The sequence below is a fragment of the Cardiocondyla obscurior genome, linkage group LG08 (genome assembly GCF_019399895.1).
Source record: "Cardiocondyla obscurior isolate alpha-2009 linkage group LG08, Cobs3.1, whole genome shotgun sequence".
Taxonomy (NCBI): Eukaryota; Metazoa; Arthropoda; class Insecta; order Hymenoptera; family Formicidae; genus Cardiocondyla; species Cardiocondyla obscurior.
In genome coordinates, this window is record NC_091871.1 from 5,027,039 (window position 1) to 5,047,915 (window position 20,877).

Here is a 20,877-nt window from a genome sequence, read left to right on the forward strand (position 1 = left end):
CGTTTCGTAGAACTTAAAGGGACACCTTGTGTACTCGCCATCGAGTGAGTGGACCGGCGAATGGTGCGATCCTGAAAGAGATAGGAAGGCGCTTTCCACCGTGATTTCCACCATCTAGGTCTCTTCGGATGTCGGCGTCCGGGTTTCGAGACGTTGTTGCAACTGCAAGTGCTGACTGAATGCGTTGACGATCTTGGACCCCATCGAAATCCGCCAAAGCGCGTCCATTTAATACCGCGAAGTGTTCTTGATACTTCGGCTCTCACCTCACCGTTCAAAAAGCAGTACAGCACCGCCACAAAAAAGCCCTTCCGAAAATACAGAGATAATGCTGATCGTTTTTTCGTTCATCGATATTAATTCTTATCCAGTAAATCCAGTGAAGTCGTTTTCTTGAACGCAGTTTTTTAGAAAATTAACATTTTTTAAAATATTTAGTTCAATTGTTACATGAGACTAATTAATTTAAAACTTATAAAACGTAATTGATGATGAGGTAGTCTACGCACAATTTTTTGCGTGATAAATAATTTCAAGGCACTTCAGCGTCCAGTAAAGTAGATTAGTGGTATTAATAATTAGACGTTACCTGGAACGACGCGAATAATTGATCACAGAAGAGCCAGACGACTTCAACTGTCTCGTTTACGCCGATGCTATAAGACATTCCAATAAAAAATGCGTAGTGAACACCAAAAAGCGGGACCAGGACTAACGTGCTTCTAGCCCATCGCCTAAAATAAAATTAGTTTATTAAAATTTAAATAAAAAATTGTACCAGAGTGTAATAATATAAATTGCATTTTTGTAGAAAATTAATTTTTGTTTTGCAGACACTTACTTGTATCTTTCAGTTTCTTCCGACATAGTGGTCCTAAGTTTTACCAGCAGCACCCTTACGATGTTGATGAACAGCACAAAATTTATCTAGCATGGTCAGATAAGACAGATTAATGTGCAACTGAATTAATTACAAGCTCAACGAGGCATTCTTACCAAAATAGAGAGCATCGTGGGAACCCGTATGAAGAGGAACAAGAGTGGTTTCTCGTTGGTTGTCCAGCAATATGTATCATGGAATATGATCCTCATAACTACCCACGGTAAGATAAATATAGCTGGTAAACCTGCAGGGTAAAGTTGTAACAGTCACATAAGAAAATTAAATGGATTAATGCGATAATAGTTTCGTTCATTAATAATGATTTTCTAGAACGATGGACGAAAGTAAACAACTTAATACAAAAATAATTTTTTCTTTTTTTCTCTTTTAAATTCATAATTTACAAATTAAAAAAATTATAATTATTAAAAAAAATTAATATACTTTTTTTTCAATTTTAAGTTAAGATTTGAGCCTAACAGTAATTTTAATTTAATTTACCCCATCCAAAAACGATGTAGCCTGCGATGCTGGAATTGGCGTCGGTGAAAAGTGCCAAGAAGACCAGATTGTGCAGATATATACCTTCCATCAAGATCCAGGAATAATTTGCCAGGATAAAGTACTGCCACAAGCTGGTGAACGTCTTACATTGCCAATTATTTTCCGTTTCATGAACCAGCCAGTAGCCTTCGTTGACTTTGACCACAGCTTCCGCCAGTCCGATACCGGACACGAAAAGTAAATCTTTCAGCAGCGCCATGAATGCTCGCATCACGAACGAGACGAATAGATGCATGTGCAATATATTCCGTGGGCATCGTAATTTCCTACGTCCGATGGGAGACAAACTTGAACGTGGCAACGTGAATTATGTTTCGATTAGGAGGTGAGAGATTTTATATGGCGCCGTGAGACACAATTTTAAAATGAAACCAATCGTGCGAAGATCCCGGCGATTCAGGATTTATGATTTTATTCCAGCATAAACAAAGCATTAAAATTTATTACACTTTCAGGGGCAGTCGTTATCTTCATATTTTACAGCGCAATATATTAAAAAAAGAAAAAAATACTATAAAGATTTTTTTATTTTTCTTTTAGATGAGATTTCAAGAAAAATATTGAAAACAAGGCGCCTTTTACATTAATGTGTTAAGAGCACATTTATATAAATATACTTACTTAATTGTGGCCAAAATGCAAAATGCAATGATGAGAGTGAACAACGAGATTGAGTAGCCAAGTTTCGAGATAATTTTCACGATTGGGAAGAATTTCTACAACATACAAACATGTTTCAAAAAATGTTCTTACAATTAACAGTAAAATTAATCTAAAAATAATTAAATTAACAATCTTAAGTACAACATTTTCTAATTAATTTCTTACGTTGGATAAAGATTCATAAAATAATGTTGCTGTATAATCTGCACTAGAAAATCAAATTACGAAAGTTAGAATTGTGTTTAATTTATGGCTTTCACCTTAGTAATTCTCTATTATATAGATCTCTACTGTTCTCTACGTTGATGGCATTCCTTGTCTCATTGTGTATTCCCTTTCATACTAGCTTATGATCTTCAATGAGAGATCACTCGCTATTACGTTACGATTTCGTCGCCGGAGCTTTACAAAAGCTCCTCCCCGAAACTCGTATAGGTGTGTTATAACGCTTAAGTAAAACGCTTCTACCATATTTACTCGCATTTAATTATACCCAAGTTTATATTAAATCCGCATTAAAGCTGTCAATTTGTATTTCAAATAAATTAATTACTTTTTAATCCTCTTAATTGCAGAATAATTTTAAACGTTTCTCGGAATTTTAGCAAAAATTATTTGCTTCGCCATTTCTCGCTTTATTTCAATACACCGATCGCCCCAGAAAATTAATAAATAAGATAGATGAGTGAATGGGAAAATAGAATTTCCATCAATTTAAATTTCAAAACCGATGCATTAATTTTGAAGTGTGATGCGATGCGTACGAATTCCGGCTGACTTGAAATTAAAAATTAAGCGCGAAGGTCTCGGTGGAGAATTCTTTTCAGTATTTTCCGCCCGATCTCCTCGGTAACACCATTATGACGTAGCTATTGGCTCATTTGCTCGCCCGCTTGGTTCATTATCGTTCAACTCTGGAAACTAACTCCAGCTCCAACGGCTCGGAGTCCCCGTGAACACGGCGAAGTCTCGCAACGAAAACCCCCTCCAGCTGGACAAAACGTCGTTTATGGCTCTCATTTCCTCACGAGTGGAGCAACTGACGTCACACCGCTGTGTGATTTCGATCGATCCTTTCATCTCCGCCGTGTGGAAATACAGGGGATGTCGCGAGTTTCATTATTCTGAACTTAGTTATCCTCACCTACGTTTTTTTTTTTTTCAGAATAAAAATGGGTAATCTGTCGACGTCGGCACGAGCTTTCTTTATGGTTTTACCTTAATGAGAGTAGCGTTGTTTGCATGCACGTCTGATATGTTCATCAGAACGGTGATCAGCGGATTTTGATAGCACTCCGTGTAATTGGTCCACATGTTATTGGTTTCAACTTTCTTGTACCACTGGCCGTTCGGCAGGCATTGCTTTGATGCAAACGCCTGAAAGATACATCGTTTCCACAGAGTTCCCACAAACCAATTAAGTTGATCAACGTAATTAATGGGTACATACACGGTTGTCGAAACCGACGAAGTAAGATGGACACTGTTGAACCGCCAGCTGCCCAGGTGCCGTCGAGTTCCAGCATAGTATCTCGTCCCAAATCTCGGGACACCAGCCTGAAATATTAAAACAAAGGTAAATAATGAAGATATCTTAGGCAGCAAAGTAATTATTGCAACTGACGCGTGAAACAAATTTTTAATTAAAATTCAAAAAAAGAACAATCCATAGATACGTTCTGCATTAGGTTCCTATAGAATGCTGTTTTGCTATTAGCTACATTCGTTTTGCAAACGTACATATGAATATTCGCTATATCAATTTGCATGGATTTCCCGTGGCACGATTTTGGTGCTTGTGGAAATAATGGATCTGGTTCCTCAGCGCACAACGGGAGTTTAATATCAACGTAGATTATACATATATCCCCGGTGTGTTATTATTACATGTGCTGTGCGTTATGCCGTGGAAATCGGTCGCCGTCACAAACGGCGACGAGAATAATATGCAAGCCGCCGAATTTCCGGGATTGTTCAAAGTTAAGTGCGAAATTCGACGCGCAGTCCTTCGGAATGCCGGTGTTTCAACGATGAGCTTGACGCGGCTTTAGGAATAGAAATGGGGGATCCATTAGGTCCTGGAGGTTCGTATAGAATTGCATTTAGCCGTATCCCCACGCGTATATTATACGTCCACGATTCTGTATTCCATGAATCTGTAAGCCACATTGAGCGGCAGGCTATATCGTACTTACTTGAAACAATGTAGGTACTCGATATTATCAGTGCATTTATTATCCGCATACACCGCTAATTATATCGCTATATTATATATATAAATATATATAATTTAAAAAATAATTAAAAAAAAATGCATAGAATTCTGTACAGTTACATATTTAAATTATAATTTAAATCGCTATATTATTAATTAGGTCTTTAGCCGTTCAAGCTGTACTTAAATTTTTTATTATTTAACAGTCGTACAGAGTGAAATAATTTACCGGAACTATTCGCGATTATCTCCATTTTTGCGTCAATTAATCTCGAGAGTTAAAACATTCTTCTTCATTGAATAGATCGAACTGCAAAATGCGACAAATGCATTTGAAAGCTCTCGCTTTGAATGCATTTAATCATTTCGTTTTAATAACCGAAAGGATTTACCTGGGAAAATGCACGAGATTATAGTTAATAAAACAACCGATCGTCAATGAGATTTAGCGCGTTAAGTAATGTTCCTGCGAAACTTCACTTTGTAAGGCGACACAATAAATGAGATTTGTGAAATTCTCGCTTGAATTCACAATGCAGCTTCTGTAATTAATGGCGGCACGAAAGCTTCGCGTTTGATTTCACCGGGCTGTTCGAACAGGCCAGCATCGCGCTACGAGATTAATTGCGACGTTAATTGCTCCAAAGAGACATTCTGTTTACTTACGCGCGTGTGTACACGCGCGAAAACGCGAAGCGTGTGCCGTGACACGTGCAAGAGCGCGTATTATCTCGTGAATCGCACGTGTCGTGTATCATCTTTTGATCTTTTCGAGACCAATTATGCAAATTCGTAACCTGTTGATATTCAATTGTTTACTGTCGTAAATGCTGATTATCGAAAATCACGCAGCACTTCCAAAAAGCGTTGCGCACACCGTTCTACTTCCACGAACCCCATGTGGACGGTCGAATTAATCTCGCGAATTAAATCTCTTTTCCGAATTTTAGAGCCGCGATTGGATCATTGTGTGCAAAAGTATTTAACGATGTCGACGCAATGCAAATGTGATAATAAGGTTGAAACAAACGCGAATGCCGTAAGACGTATAAATATTATTGACCCATATTGCTGAGAATTAATAGAGAATTTATTGCAATTATTTGCGATCCTATTACAAGTAATAATTATTCGTGGAAACGAATACCGTTTACTTCGCATTTTCAGTATAATTAATTAAATGGCCTGTAATATGCATATTGCATTTATCCATCACGATATTAATTAAAACTGCCCGATGTCTAATGATCGTAATTTTCACCTAATGCAGAGACGTACACGAGTAGATCACATGTGCGAATGGAGGGATTATGAATGATGAACGATGTCGGCAGGCGAGATTTGCAGCAGCCAGCCGTCGGATTGAAGATCGTTTGAACATATGGTAGGTCTTACTACTAGACGCGCTCTTCTAATGGAATAGTGCCAGCCGCGTGGCATAATCGTTCTCTCGTCCAAAATATCAATAATATTTGCCACACGACGACATTTCTTGCACATTGCACCTTTCCGAAATATTACCCTACTCCACTTACCCGGTTCTAGTATATTTCCATAATTGCACCGCTCAAGTTCCAACTTCAACGTTTTGCCCATTATCTCTTGGATTCGGCCGATGTGGCCATTTTTCTGAAACATATTTATACAGATATATATTGTAATATAATATATAATATATATAAAACAGATAATTCACATCCAGTTAAATTTAACTCTGACCTAAAACATCATTTTAGGAGTTTACATGTGTGTATCTGTTTTTAATTACTTATTTTTATTTCATTGTATCCTCACGATTTTTCAATTGATTTATTGATAACCGCGCACTTATTTCATTTAATTATATTTTTATATCTATTTATAATAACAGAATCACAGGATACGTATTATATGGATTTTTCGATATAATCCTAATTTAAAATACATCTGCTTTACTTTTTTTTTCTCTCTAAAACGTTAGTTTACGAAAAGCTTGCAAAGTGTCCTCTAACTTTTTTTTCACATTTTAGGTAGAAAATTCGTTTAAATAAAATCAAGTTAAATAAAACAATTTTGCTTTAAATCGAGACACGGTTATCGTACAAATATTTCGAGTCTCTGTATTTAATTTGCGTATCGGTGCGTATTCAATCGGCATATTGAAATGTGAAAACGCATTGGAAACATGAAAATACGCGAGGTACGCTAACTCATGCCTATTTCCACGCGAAAGCGGAAAGCGAAAAGCGAAAAGCTCACTTCGAATGGACACCTTTGTGATTTTTAACTCAGTAAAGCCGATATCTTCTCGTTTTAACTGCTTTTTTTTTCTCTTTTGTTGTAGCTTCCCGTTACGGAATTCGAGAAATTTTACGATTCGTTCTCTCATAGCAAAGAAGAAAAATATAGTGCCGCTAAATGCTCTCGTCGAATGTTTAATATTTTTTTCCTTTATATTTTTTTAAGCTCGTATACATTTACAAGTATTTACTGCCATTTACAGCAAATTTTTATTTCGAAATAGCGTTGTAGAGTTTGCGAAGGAATTCGTCTTCCTGTTTTCATTAGCTTTTAATTGCCGTTTTTTCGCTTATACTTTTTCGCCAGCATGCAAAATCACTTAGCATTAATTAAATTTTCTCCTATCTATATTGTAACCAACAAGAGATTTTTTTAGAAAGGAGCCGAAGACTAATTAAATTGCAGTAAATTTAAGAGGAGCTGATGGAATGTTTCTACATAGAACAAAACTCTATTACTTCTTTTGTACTTTTTTTCCTCCTTTTTTTTCATTTTTTTTTATTTTAACAAAACTATTTATAGGCTGCACTATTTTTTGGCCTTTTTATAGCGAGTTTCAAGTTATTAAGTTATACATCATTCAACGCGTTTTAATAAAATGTCTAAAAACATCTCTATGAATACACAAAGTCTCGTCTCGCTTTTTACATTTACGATGCGCTCATTCCACTTCTCCCTTTTTTTTCGTATTATCATATTTTGTATATACTTCTTCCCGTCGTCTTCTTGTCGCCTCGGAGAGACTCAACAATCCCATCTGACGACATTCTTGATTGAATTACCAAGACAGACATTTCTGTCTCGATATTCTTATTACAAGTTTTGTCTTTTTTTTTTATGAAATAAAATGGAAGTAAAGCAAAGCAAAGCAAAGCTAAGAATTACTGTCAGTAATCAATAATCGAGTTTGTTTACGCACTTTGAACGTTAGTAACAAAGTTGCAAATTAATATGCAAAACGATACCATTATATACATAAATTACAATCACTAATATGTACAATATTTTCCGCAATAGAATATAATATTTGCAAATAATTTATACATTACAATGGCAGCTTATTTGAAATCAAACTTATTAATGTTGTTATTATCCTCAATTATAATATAACGTAATAATAGCAGCCGGTTTAAACAAAGGCTAACGCGGGAAGCAGAGTGTTTGACATTACAAGAGCTGGTTGGTTATAAACGTTTGAGTCGTCTAGGGCAACTTTATCCAGCTTTAACTCTCGTCGAAAAGAAATAGAAAGTGATAAAACGCGGAAAAGCGATTTATAGCCGTTCGCGGGTACTTCTTTGGAGCGTACGACTCGCAAAAATCCATCCGGAAGTCATCTGAACGGTTTCCTAGACCCCGTACATTTCTCCTCGTGCTACCCTCCGCTCTTATCGCAACGACGAGACGGTAAAATTGTTTATTTTCCTTCCAACTTTCTCTCCCACGTTATATATTGCACGCTGTACGTCGCGCACAGATCCCATAAAACGCGTGCGATTATTCTAGGTCACTTACTCGAAATAAACTCCGCAAACGTTCTGAGAATTAGCTGTGCACCCTCTTTTCCTTCGCATTGTGGCCCCTAAATTCGTGCAAACTCATTTTCGCAATAATTAGAATAATTCCGGCATAAGTAACCCCGCGGAAATGTTTCATACTTTATCGTTCTCTAAACTGCTGGTGTAATTGATAACTCATTTGCATGTACCGCGAATGTAACACGGAAAGTTACCTCTCAGCTACCAGAGATTATTCTTTTAAAATAAATGTAAAAATAATAAATAATAATCTTAAAAAAATGCGAACAAATATTTCATAAATTCTTGAAAAAAAAAAGGAAAAAAAAGACTTTAGAATATAATGTATTTTTCTAAAAATGTAATTTTTTAAAATAGAATTTTTTGTGATAAAATTGTCTTAAAGGACCTTTGTATATATTTTACATTTTCTCTGTTTCAGATGCCCTTTGCTTTTATAAGGAGTAACTTTATTTGGCAAAGCTACATCTGAAGCTGCATTGCTCTTTTATATTTCTCTTGCGCATGTCTTGTAGCGAGAAAATTTCTTTATCTACTACCGTTCGATGTATCATTTTAAAGAAAACGTTCGATTGCTACGAAGATATTTCAAAGAGCGATGCTGTCTTGGAAAAGATATACTCGTACTTTCCTTTTTATACAACTTACAAGTAGGTGGAAGCGCACCCTCATATCTCTCCGTACTACGTGACGTAAACGAGGATCGTATAAGACCAATATTCGAGACAGTAAATGAACGGTCATTCAAGGAAAGGCTAACATCCCTATTGAACCCAGATTTCGATCGCGCTCGAACTTGAGCTTTTCCTGCTGAGAGGACACTTGTCAGCACGATGTCGGGAACACGGTTGAAACACGACGGCTATCAATAACACCGATGGCCGATACCTCATGACAGATCTCCGTGCACGAGATATCGTTTCTCTGACGTTCAATTTGGCCTTCTCATCCGCTTTGCATAATCCGCGAATTACACCGGCATAAGAGTTCGTTTAAATTCAATAAGCTTAGACCAAGTATCAAAACAAAACGAGAAATAACGGTGAATTTTCTTTCCCTTCGCCACGAGTAAAAGCTTTGTAAGAAAACAAAGAAAAAAAGGAAAAAAAAAAGATAAAAAAAAAAAACAAGATTGTTTGTATGCATTAAAAAGTTGGAAAAGGTCCATCGGAATAAACTTCCGCATCGCTAGATTTTCCATGTTGAAATGTATGTCAGTGGCCCGACAGACGCGAAATCAGTACACGATTCTTCGGGAAAGAATTTCTCCGTTGCAAAGGAGAAGTGTCAGAGAAAATCTCGTTGTTAGAAAATCGACGAAACAAAATCACCACGAAGTTATGCTTTGACCTCGCTGAAAAGTGTAAAATTCTGCGGTCACGAAAAAAAAAAAAAGTACTTAAAAGCACACTCGAGCGGGTTTTCCTATGGGAAAATACGGAATGCGCGTTCCACCGTTATCGTTCTAAACGATAGTATTTTGTAATTCGTGGAAAGTTGATAAATAAACTTTCATAAGCTCTCACGCGATAAAAACAGTTGCACTCGCTATGTGTGATCGTACGAGATAATGAATGAGCTCGAATATAATTTGCTGATGCTTGTGTGATAAGTTTGCGATTGCTACAATATTGACGTAACCGATAACACATCGGTACGATGAAAGGCATAGTTTGCTTGGGTTTTTTTTTTTTCATGTACATTTTTCAGCTACCAAGAAAATAAGCTTGTTATTACTATCTTTTAAAGTTAAAGTTTCCAGCTCTGATTTGTTTTTCTTTAATTCTTTCATAAGTATCTTTAAAATGTTTCTTATCAGAGGAACTACCGACAACATAGCGATTCTTAGTAAAAACGCAGTTAAGAGTATTCGCTCGTGATTGCGAAACGATGACGGAATCAATTTTCTGTTATTTGTTTCTGAATTTGTTCTTTGATCAAAATTCGTAATTGTTTCGAATTCGAGCGAAGGCGGATCGAAATTTAATTATCGTTGTTTAATTGGTAATAATGATGCTCAATGTGAGCCAGAAAAATTAACGATTTTACACTTCTCATAACGTATTCGATATTAAATTATATAGTCTATTAAACCAACAGCGAATTTCAAATTTTCCGTGTTCAAAGACGTGAACTTCATTTTAGATGACGATCAAAATGAATTAAATCACAATTGTTCTAATAATTAAATGTAATGAATGATGTAATGAATAATGGAGCATGCAATCACTGTGTAATTTGGTGTAACTTACGTGAGTTCCCATGTCGGATTCTTGGATTATTGCCCGTCGAATATGAGTTTTCTTCTCGCAACTTCGCTTCTTCTGACCCTCAGAACAGCAGTTCGTTCTGAAATATATCGTACGATATTAATTAATCAATGATATTGGTCCAGTATCATGAAAAGAGGGAAAGAAAAAAAAAAAAACAACACCGTTTTCCTTTCATAACCGACTATCGTCTGTAGCTGTCGGCAATTTGCAACGTTTGCGTCAATATTTTTAATCACTTCGGGACGGAAATTATTTAATTATTAGCTTTGAATGAAACGTTAATTATAACATCATGTGATTAATAAGCTTATATATGACACGAAGCACGTGCAATAGATTATGTTGTGCGTAAAGGAACGCTTTGACGTGGCTTTAGTCTTCTGTGCAAACGGGGATCGAGTTTAATACCCCCGCAATTGAAAGCTTTGACAATATTTCAACGAAAGATATTCACGTGGAATTGCTGATATGTTGATGATTCGATTGATAAATATCGACATATTACAGAAAGATTTTTTACGCGCTAATAGTTTTGTTAATGAATATTAATTCAGAGATACAGAACTGAACAACAATAATCATATTCTTCGATTAACGGAAACAGAAAAAAAAAAAAAAAGAAAGAAATATATTAACCGCCTCTATTTAATTTAGACTTTATCAAAATAGACTTATTACATTAAAATCTTTTTTAAAATTAAAGTAACGTTAAATAAAACGTGCACAGCTAATTACGATATTCTATGTTATTGGATGAGAGTTACAAAAGTTCATTACGAAAGTACTGGCCGTTTAGCTTGATGAACGATGAAACGAGAGGTAATCAATGAAATCTCACATCGACGATATCTGGGATGACCGGACGCGCCTTTGTTTGTCTTTTAATTTGTCGTGTATTAGTAGGTCAGACAACCAACACCTCCTCTTTGTAACACTACGCCTACTCTTTAGTCTATTATCCAGATACGATAATCAGCGATCGATCGGAAACCGAAGACAGCAGCCACGGAATTTCGTAACTCGTTCTCCGAACGAGTCAAGGATATCGAGGGATCCATTACAAGATAGTTATACGCGATGATGTATCAATTCGGCCTTTGTAATGGACACGTGTCTAATAGTTCGTAAAGATGGATAAATTAAGGAGGAGAAATAAACCGCGCGTCGCGGATAAAACGCCTCGGTTTAGAAACGATTTCTACATCCGCGCTTAATTTACTTGGGAAGTTTGTGCTAAGTTAACAATAAGCTAATAAGGTTGCGGTGTAATTTAATGAAATAGAATTGGAGAAACGCGGGGTAAACTTTACAACAGTAAAATCAAATGTAAATAGTTTGCCAGACGCGCGGCCGCACTTGTATTCGCGGATCTATTGCCAATACGGATTATTTGACATTGTTGGCATATTGCGTCTTTAGCTATTTGTATGCATAAATGCATACTAACTTTACATATATTAACGCAAGGTTATCAGCAGAGTCATCAATGGTTGATTAAAAGCAGAAACCATTCGTGAACAGCGATCGCGCACAACGGACTGTGGACTCATTCCGTGTCACGAACGAACGGGAGAATTTAAATATCAAGGATACGCCATGCAGCGTTAGTTACACATTGCATTATCGATTACACATGCCCCCGAATGATTATGTCCGAGATACATTGTTAACCATTACGTCAAATTTGTCAAGCTCGACAGGATCAAATTTATCGGCAGGTCGAGAATGTTAGCTCGAGCAATAAATCATGGAGCTCATACGCGGAGATCAAATCGGATTTGATTTAATTAAATTTATTTGATTGTCGCCACCACGCGGTAAACATAATTTAAGTTTTGCAAAGGCTAACGTGTAATTTCTCACGGCAACAGCCGTTCCGCTTCCCATAGACTGTTAAGTCTGTTAAAATTTTTTTCTTTTTACGTAAATACGATTAAACGTAACCATTTAATAAGAGTTCATATCAATACTGTGCTTTTCAAGTTTAATCGATTGATGCGCTTTTTAATGCTGCATAATACACGATTGCTATTGAAATAGATCAACGTGCGTTGCGATTTCGAGAGTCTCAAGAGGTGTTCGAGTGCCAGGAGGCATTCGAGTGGCATTCCACGAGAACTCCCGGCAATGAAAATATCCCGCAATATTGAACAATGGCGCACATGTTCGATTAGATTAATACAGGTGTAATTTGCGAATGTGAAATAATGAAAGCCAACAGTGCGGATGATCAAACAATTAAGGAGAAAGCTCTTTCCCTAGGACAACGCTTAGAAAGTCAATTATACCATCACGGGCATTATTCATAGTCTCGTAATGAGCTTAAATGCAGATCTCGCGTACCTCTCGGTATCTCAAGCGTGATATCAATTCGAAAGAGATAATAGATCAAAATTACTTTTTTTTTTTTTTTTTTCGTTACGGTACGTTGTATTCTTGGGACATAGATTTATCATGTTAGCTAATTATTTGGAATAAAAATGTTACAAAATAATAATTTTTTTATTACAGGTATTCAAATGCTCCATTTTAAGTTCTTTAAAGAAATCGACGTCTATTTTCTGTACGAGATACTTTTAAGATGTAACGCGGTTTTCAGAAATGTCGTTTTCTATGAATATCATAATTATGTATTTATTACAAAGTAATTTCGCGAGGCAAATATGTCAAATGAAAGAAGTAACGTAAACGAATGTAGCATTTGCATTTAATTAAATGTTGCAATTCAGGAGATGCGTATCAAAATGTACGAAACGTGTAGATGGGGATCTTATGCTTGGCACATTAAAAGTATATACTTATACATCTCATATATAAAATAGATATTAACGTTATAATATTGTAGTATCTTTATTCTTTTAACGTAAAAATACAATTTAAGAAAGTGATAAAAAAAAATTTAATATATTACACGAGATCGATCAGAAAATATACTTCCTTTACGTTCCATAAATAAAAAAAAAAAGTGTTAAAGCAGGGCTCTCAGATAATATTGTAACGTAATAATAACGCACACATACTCACATTAGCTGTGAGATTCGATTTAAAAGAAGACTAGAGGAACGTATTTTATTGTAGTTTGTTTCTTCGGTTCGCCGATTCAAACGCAATGTATGGAAAATACAGCTATGTCAGCTGATGCAGGAATAAGAAGAGGGCACATTGCGGTACGTAGGTGTTTTCAGTGTTGTAAATAAAAATTATAATAAAAATTGTATTAATTTATTAACGCAAAAAGATATACAAGAGATAATAAATATTAATATGTGAAAAAACATATACATTGCATTATGTGCACGAAAATAAAAACTGGTATCGATTTATCACTGCAAGTACCTCACGTTCTTGACACGAGAGTTGTTAGTTTTACGTCAACTCGGTGGACTGAATTTTCTTATTTGAGATGAAGAATAGCGTTGCTCATTTGCATTACATGCAGCGCAAAACGTTTCTGAGCTTCCATATTCTTGTTGCGGTACATCAATAATCTCTCACACACGTATTAACGCCACGTCTGGCCAGAAACGAGCGATGTGAAACAATACTCGACGAATTTAATGACATTTAAGTCAATTCCATTTAACAACGCAGTATATTTTACGTAAGTTCTGCGTAACTTGTGTATGAGTTTGACGTTACGCGGCCGGCGTTCTAAATAGGGATAGATTAAAGAAGTGAGAATCGAGTTCTTAATTTTTCATTAGTCAGTCTCCAAGATCAGCAGTTTAATTGCAGACTTATGGAGAGATACTCAGTCGAATTCTCGTAAAACGCTAACCTTATTTTTCTCCACAGTTTCTTTGATTACCGAGTTTTCTACTTGCTTTTTTTTTTCTTTTTTTTGTGCAATTTCAACAAGGTAGTATTCCCTCTGATACCGTTTTCTAAGCGAATCCTCAATTTCTCGTTTAATCATTCGAGATGCGTAATATGGAGGAGAACTTTCAACGTCAATTGTCGGTGCACCAATTTGCCGGAAAGAAAAATGCCAAGGAAAAAAAGAGTGTCTCTTACAATAGTATTAGATCGCGTGATGGGCTGAAGACACCCGCGGGATCGTTTCGACATTCATTGCTCTTATTTGTACACATACCCGGTGCTCTATTTCAGATCTCGTCACACGACGAAAGCCCAGAAGTGTGAGATCATCTGCGGCTTCCCGAATCCACTCATAAACAAATCCGTTTGAGAGTGGACATTTATTTACGATTACACCCTCTTCGTGCGCCGTCTGTCACGTTCTGATTGATCGATATCAATGCATATGCTGAAAATTATTCATGACATGCGACTGAGTTTAGGACAAAAAAGTTGTGTCTTTCCCCCGACTACTGCTTGCTATTGCAAAGCGGGTCCTTTTTTCATTGTAAATTTTCAACTTCAAAATGTATCTGACAGTCGTAAAAATAGAGAACCGACAGCCTCGATCTTTCCTTCGTCAGACAAAGAATGCATATCGGATGTTTCCAATCTTCGGAAATCACTATTGCATCGTATTTTCTGGATATCTTGCGGATATTCCAGATGCCTGGGAAATATTTGCGACGTATCTCGAAGGATCGTATCGTACGTATTTGTGGCATACGTTCTCTCGTAAATTAAGTTCTAAAATCGATGTGAATAATCAGTTGCAGGATTTCTCTAACTGTGCGTAATAATGAGAATTCTGTACGGAATTCTGTACAGAAATGATGATGGTGATGAATGTGCGGACAGTTAATTGAGATATTGCGATGACTAGTCGGATCATGAACCTTGTCCAAGATAATACAATTCGGTGTATGACTGTCGGCGCTTCCTCGATTTCTCAAGGGCGTTGCAGAAATTTCAATTCCGTTTGAAACTGAAAGTCACAAAGGATATACGAGAATATATGTCCCGGAGGACACGTAGAAAAATAATTATCTACGAGATATTCACGACGTCAAATAACTTTTAATAAAAAGAATATATATATATGCATAATGCTTTTAACGCGGTGTTTTAATAACTGCAAATAAACATTTCAAAAACGCGTCACTCATTGCATTAATTTTACGTAAACGCGCGGACGTGATTATGACTTTTACAGATCTCTTTTCAAAACTTATAACGATGCTTCCTATATCAAACTAAATGTAGTCAGACTAAGTTCGCGCTTTACTTGTGACCTTAATATTGAGTAAATTACTTGATCTCAATTCGACGAAAACGTTAGAGCGCGACCAACGGGAGACGATAATTACATGACACGCGCCATCGTATTTGCTTTAACTTATAGGCTGCCTTTTCTTAAGGACGTGGTAATGTGTGTTGTCTGCAATTACGTCGTTTCGCTTGTCGGCGAGAAAAGCACGGGGACAAATATAATACTCGTTGTCGGCACACCTACCCTCGCAGCGGAAGGTAATCTGATTTCGGGTCAAGCCACGCCTAATTTAAACTTTCAAGCCTCCGTCAATCTCTACACCCACGAGACGGTAGATTTGTTAATAACAAACCGCCCTTTCAAGCCTTTCACAGACCGAGCTCGTTAAGCGCAGTTATTTTAAGAACTACGAGATCGTCCAACTGTAATCTAATCATAATTATCCGGATGGCTGCTGTGATGTTGCGAGTGGTTTATTTACAGAGCTCAGAAATCTCTTCCTGAATCTGTCTCTGTGGTATTAATTTTCATTCGCGACTAAAAAAAAAATTATTTGTCTAATAACTTAGTAAAAAAATCGTTCCATTTTTTAATTTTTCGAATAAAAGGGAATATAAAATTATTTTATAAAACTGTTCGGCCAGCCATACTCTCTGTCCAAGTTTCTCTTGGTAAATTAATCGCTTCTAGTTTCAATATCAATTTTGCCAATAAAAATGGCTTACAAGGACAGATGAAAGTTGAACGGATCAAAAAAGGATCAATTTCCAGCTATTGGATCCAGTATAAGCTCAACGTTAATCCTAACCGTGGCAAGTACAATATGTAATACATTTTGTTATTTGGAAATTGATTGGACCGTCGTATTTTATTTCGATTATTATCAGGCTGCCGCACGAAATACGAAATGACCCGAATTTCTCTCACTGAATTATACTTCACAGGTGCGGTTGCTATTCCGTATTTACTAAATCTTGCCATAAACCGTAATCTACCAGAGAAACCTTGTGCGAGGATTTTAGGAAGCTCCGATGTGCTTTTTCAAGTGCGTCTTTTTGCTAAGTGCTCTCTAGGTCACGTAAAGTAGGTCTCTCATAACAAAGATGGAAAGATACAAGTAAATCATCCTCTACGATCGAATAAATTTTAATATCATGCAAAATAGTTTGATACTTATAAAAACATATAAGAGCATATATTCATTATTTTACTTGAATGTAATACTTGGTTGTTCATATTAAAAAAAAGATCAAGTGCAATTGAATTTAGTAATCCGAATAATAGCGTCAAACGCACGTAAGATCCTTCAAATTGGAGGATTTAACTTGAAAGCTTCAAACCATTGAATAAAAATATGAGATTTATCAAATATATATATAAAATCGTTGCAAAATGAATTAAAATCTTTTATTATACAATGCTATTTAATGTGGTCTATGTTAATTAATTAAAAAATTTTATTGAGCTTTAAGAGAAAGTGAACAAGAGGAGAAAGAGAGAGAATATGCTTTGTCTCTTAAAAGATTTTTAAAAAGATTGAATTTTGTTTTCAGCTCTTATTTACGTAATGTATGTAATCATAATAAGTAATGAAAATTTCAACGCAAAGTAATATCTTTTAGAATAACAGTTAATTAACACATTTTTTTAAAGGCCGTTAAAAATCGATATAATAAAATAAAAGATCCTTGAGAAACCTCATCGTCATTAATTGCGGACATTTTTCGTTAGTACTAGTTAAAATATTAGATTGGTGAATATGAAGTGTTGCGGAAATCAATTACAATACAATTCACCGAACGAGTGGCGAATAAGAGGAAGTCGTATGATTCTTGTTGCGAGCCGACGGGTGGCACTCGTTGACGGGCTCGTTGTTAATTAACAGATGACGTACATCTACGACGGATCGCGTTAACTACTAATTGACGTTATTTCGAGCGTTAATTCACATTCGATTATCTGTGTACCTGGCCGGTAAATCTTCTACTTATTATTACGTACGATTTAACGTCTTACGTGAGAATTAATCTGCAATCGTAGATGTAATATAATTTACAAAAATTGAGCACACAATTTTAAGACCACAGTTCATTTCTTGTACACAAGAAAGATAAATGATTGGAGATAACGGAGCGCCCTTTGCGTATAAAAAATGCTATCTCACAATTGCCGCACTAAATTAACACCAGCACGTTTAACGCACAAGGGTCGAAAGCTAAATTTGATTACAAAGATACTGATTCTTTGTAGGACGTGAAGAAAGAAATAGAATGTCACGTAACACGTCGACAAACGCTGTCGTAATAAAGGCCACGATCATTGGCGTGATCATGAAAGGCTTTATGTTCTCACGAATCCCATTTTCCTTAATTAGTACAACGGATCATCTTAAGATCCGAACCACTCGTCGCGAACACCTAATGGCAGCTTAATGTAAATATATTGTGAGATAAAGTTGTGGTCGTCTTTTGTAATAATGTTGCATGACACAAAACGATTGTATCAGAGATAAAAATCAAAAATTCCAATTGGCATTTTTTCCTAAAATAGACACTCGCTCGTTTTGATATTTTGACCAGATAACATCGATACGTGCGTCAAATTTCGCGAGTTGGTACAGTTTGTAATAGAATCTTTCTTTTTATTGACCTTTTTTTTTCAATATCCGAATTTTAAATATTTAAAAACTGGTCCATATACATGCGCGCACATGTAAATTTTATTTCTATTTCGACGATGATTTCTAAGATTATTCAACTTCAAATAAATAGCAACATGCTGTCGATCAATATCTTGAAACCAAAGAACAGGCCATGGCCTTGACGCAACACCATCGGTCATTGCTAATTGGTTTACTTCATCAAGTGTCATCTTGCAATTAATACCTAACCGACGTCAATAAAGGTGCGCCGCAGTTTTAATAAAACGACACACATGCAGTATATCGAAAAACTATGAGAATTACAATGATTAATTTTTCGTTAAGATAGAATATGTCTTAAAATTTCTTTGTGTAATATTTGTCTTTTAAAAAATCTCTCATGTTATGTTAAAAATATATTATACTTTATATTTTGAAGTAACAGCGAAAGGCCTTTTCTCTTATTAAATATCCATAAATGGATCTGCTATTCGCGAGAAAACCGACGTGTTTTCTACTTATCGCTTAATGTAATATTGTCTTATGCAAAGAAGCGTTGCGACGCTAACTTTATTCTGGTGTGTATTTGCACTGTCTATTTAAACGTTTGTTCTTGCTTTTATTGTTTTTATCCCTTATCCTTATCAAAGAATGATAAAAAAAAATGTTAAAAATTTTCTTCGAAAATACTTTTCAACTTTCACACATAGAAAAATCGAACAACGTGTATAAACTCAAAAGTCGAAACGCGTATATTCCAGAAAACTTAAAATGTAACAATAAAATATAGTACTATGTACTATAAATTTAATTGAAAATTATTAAGTATATTTTCAAGAAAAATAATATTAATGTTTTTCTCAAAGTTTATATGCGCACGTGTGCGAAAAACACGTTTTCCCTGAACGTTGGAATTTTTTCAATCACATGGGAGGTGATTATCAATCATCTCGAACATTTGCGCGAGAGAACGACGAATCGATCTTTCTTCCTGTGTTTAAATGAGAACTTTCAGCAGCGCGTGTTCGTAAGTGTATATTCTTCATAAATGATTTCTCGAAGAAATATTCTGTACTACTTCGTACAAACAGAATCGATCCTTATACGTTATCCGTGAAAGACGCGACCCAACTTTCTTCCGTACGCATATATGAATGCATTAAAAAAAATTGACAGTTTTTTTCCCGTAAATAGCATTACAATTAAAAAAGCATTAACAGTGAAAAATACTTAATTTTTAAATCGTACTTTCAATGGGGCGAAAGTTTCTTTCTATAAAAATTAAATTAATTTTTGTCTTTTATATTGCATGACTTTACTGCAATTGCCGCATTGCTACTCGATGTGTCAGCAAATAAAAAAATTACATTATTTTCTCTGGTTTCTATTTGTTGCCTTCGTGAAGCATGTACGCTTGAAAACCGATACTAATTACCGCGATTAAAAACATATTAATGCAAAAAGTGTTTTTTAAACAATTAAAGCATGATTTAAAAGATTTGCGTCAGGTTTTAAGATAAAATTCTGTTTGCAGATTACGTAAAAATATATTGAGGTGTACGCATACGTATTAAAGTGGCGTATAAAATCATAAGTAGAGTTCCTAGAATTTCTTACGAGAATATTTAAAACGAGCTTTTGCAAGTCAAAGCGAAGTTCAACGATACGTGATTGAACAAAACCGAAATTCTAGATCCACATTTCCCTCGATTACTTAATGGCCTTCAAATACTCGAAAAATATTCTAATAATTAAACAAAAATTAAGATTATGGTTTCTAAGCAGCCCACATTTGCACGTTATTTATTAATAATTGAAATATGTATCGTTTTAAGTCGGTTTCACGTATTTTCATATTTAGCTAGTCCTCCCGTTAGATAACTGTATCGTTATTTGCGTTACAGCGTTGCAATTTCGTGCTCAAAACTTTCTGCGGTTATTAACTCTTCAGTCGCAGTGTACGTGAAAATTTTGAAATTCGCATTACCGCGTGGTAGGCAGAAAACTTAAGCGCAGCTTTCAAGATATAATTTACTAAATTCACGCATCTCGCTGTTTAATATCGTCAAACTCCACCTTGCTTGCAAAGCTCACCTTTGATGTTCTATATTTCATGCCTGTTTTCAACGTAGCCTTCTATAATTTGATATTTTGTATTTTCACATGTGTGCATATCATATATCTTAAATGTATATGCATTTAAGTAGGTATTCTGATTTTTTTAAATATATATTCCACCTTATTGTGCGACATAAGATCCTAAATAAAATTTGTAAGCTTGTGAAAATCTGATTCACATTGTGTTCTGTGTTATAACATTATCTCAAGATGTCAATAATACTTATGATAATTATGAAACCGCTACAAATAAAAATATACGGAATTAATAAGAAAAAATAAGCATACCACAGCAATGCGACATTTTGTAGTTATCGAGAATCATTTTATTCCATTTTCCTTGGTTATGTTCGTTACTGACTGGTTTCTCGCTGATCCTCGTTACGTCGAACTTTTTATTTCATGCGAATCTTTGTGAATTAATCGAGACATCTTTAACAATCGGCGTATTAAAAGCCTGAAAAATAGCAATTTCTAGTCAGTGAGGAAGGTATTTGAAATACTGGCAATATTTTTTCGACGAGTTTGGACGAGTGTCTGTAAGTAATCGTTAGATTTACCGTGCAGTAAAGCG

At 35.4% G+C, this 20,877-nt stretch overlaps 1 protein-coding gene across 4 annotated transcripts in view; it reads right to left on the minus strand.

Moving 5' to 3' along the window:
- The window catches only part of LOC139105164 (secretin receptor), a 31,621-nt gene that overhangs the window by 2,766 nt on the left and 7,978 nt on the right, over window positions 1-20,877 (minus strand). Inside the window, exons 2-12 of one of the 4 annotated variants that reach the window (XM_070661114.1) lie at window positions 20,592-20,760; window positions 10,396-10,492; window positions 5,861-5,954; window positions 3,561-3,667; window positions 3,329-3,487; window positions 2,069-2,163; window positions 1,385-1,713; window positions 997-1,127; window positions 842-927; window positions 590-734; window positions 26-308 (exon numbers count right to left, since the gene is read on the minus strand). In XM_070661114.1, coding sequence (XP_070517215.1) covers window positions 26-308; window positions 590-734; window positions 842-927; window positions 997-1,127; window positions 1,385-1,713; window positions 2,069-2,163; window positions 3,329-3,487; window positions 3,561-3,667; window positions 5,861-5,954; window positions 10,396-10,407 — 1,441 coding nt within the window. In that variant the 5' untranslated portion in view covers window positions 10,408-10,492; window positions 20,592-20,760. Of the gene's footprint in view, window positions 1-25; window positions 309-589; window positions 735-841; window positions 928-996; window positions 1,128-1,384; window positions 1,735-2,068; window positions 2,164-3,328; window positions 3,488-3,560; window positions 3,668-5,860; window positions 5,955-10,395; window positions 10,493-20,591; window positions 20,761-20,877 lie in introns of all 4 variants that reach the window. The other 3 variants (XM_070661112.1, XM_070661115.1, XM_070661113.1) reach the window with 3 other exon arrangements.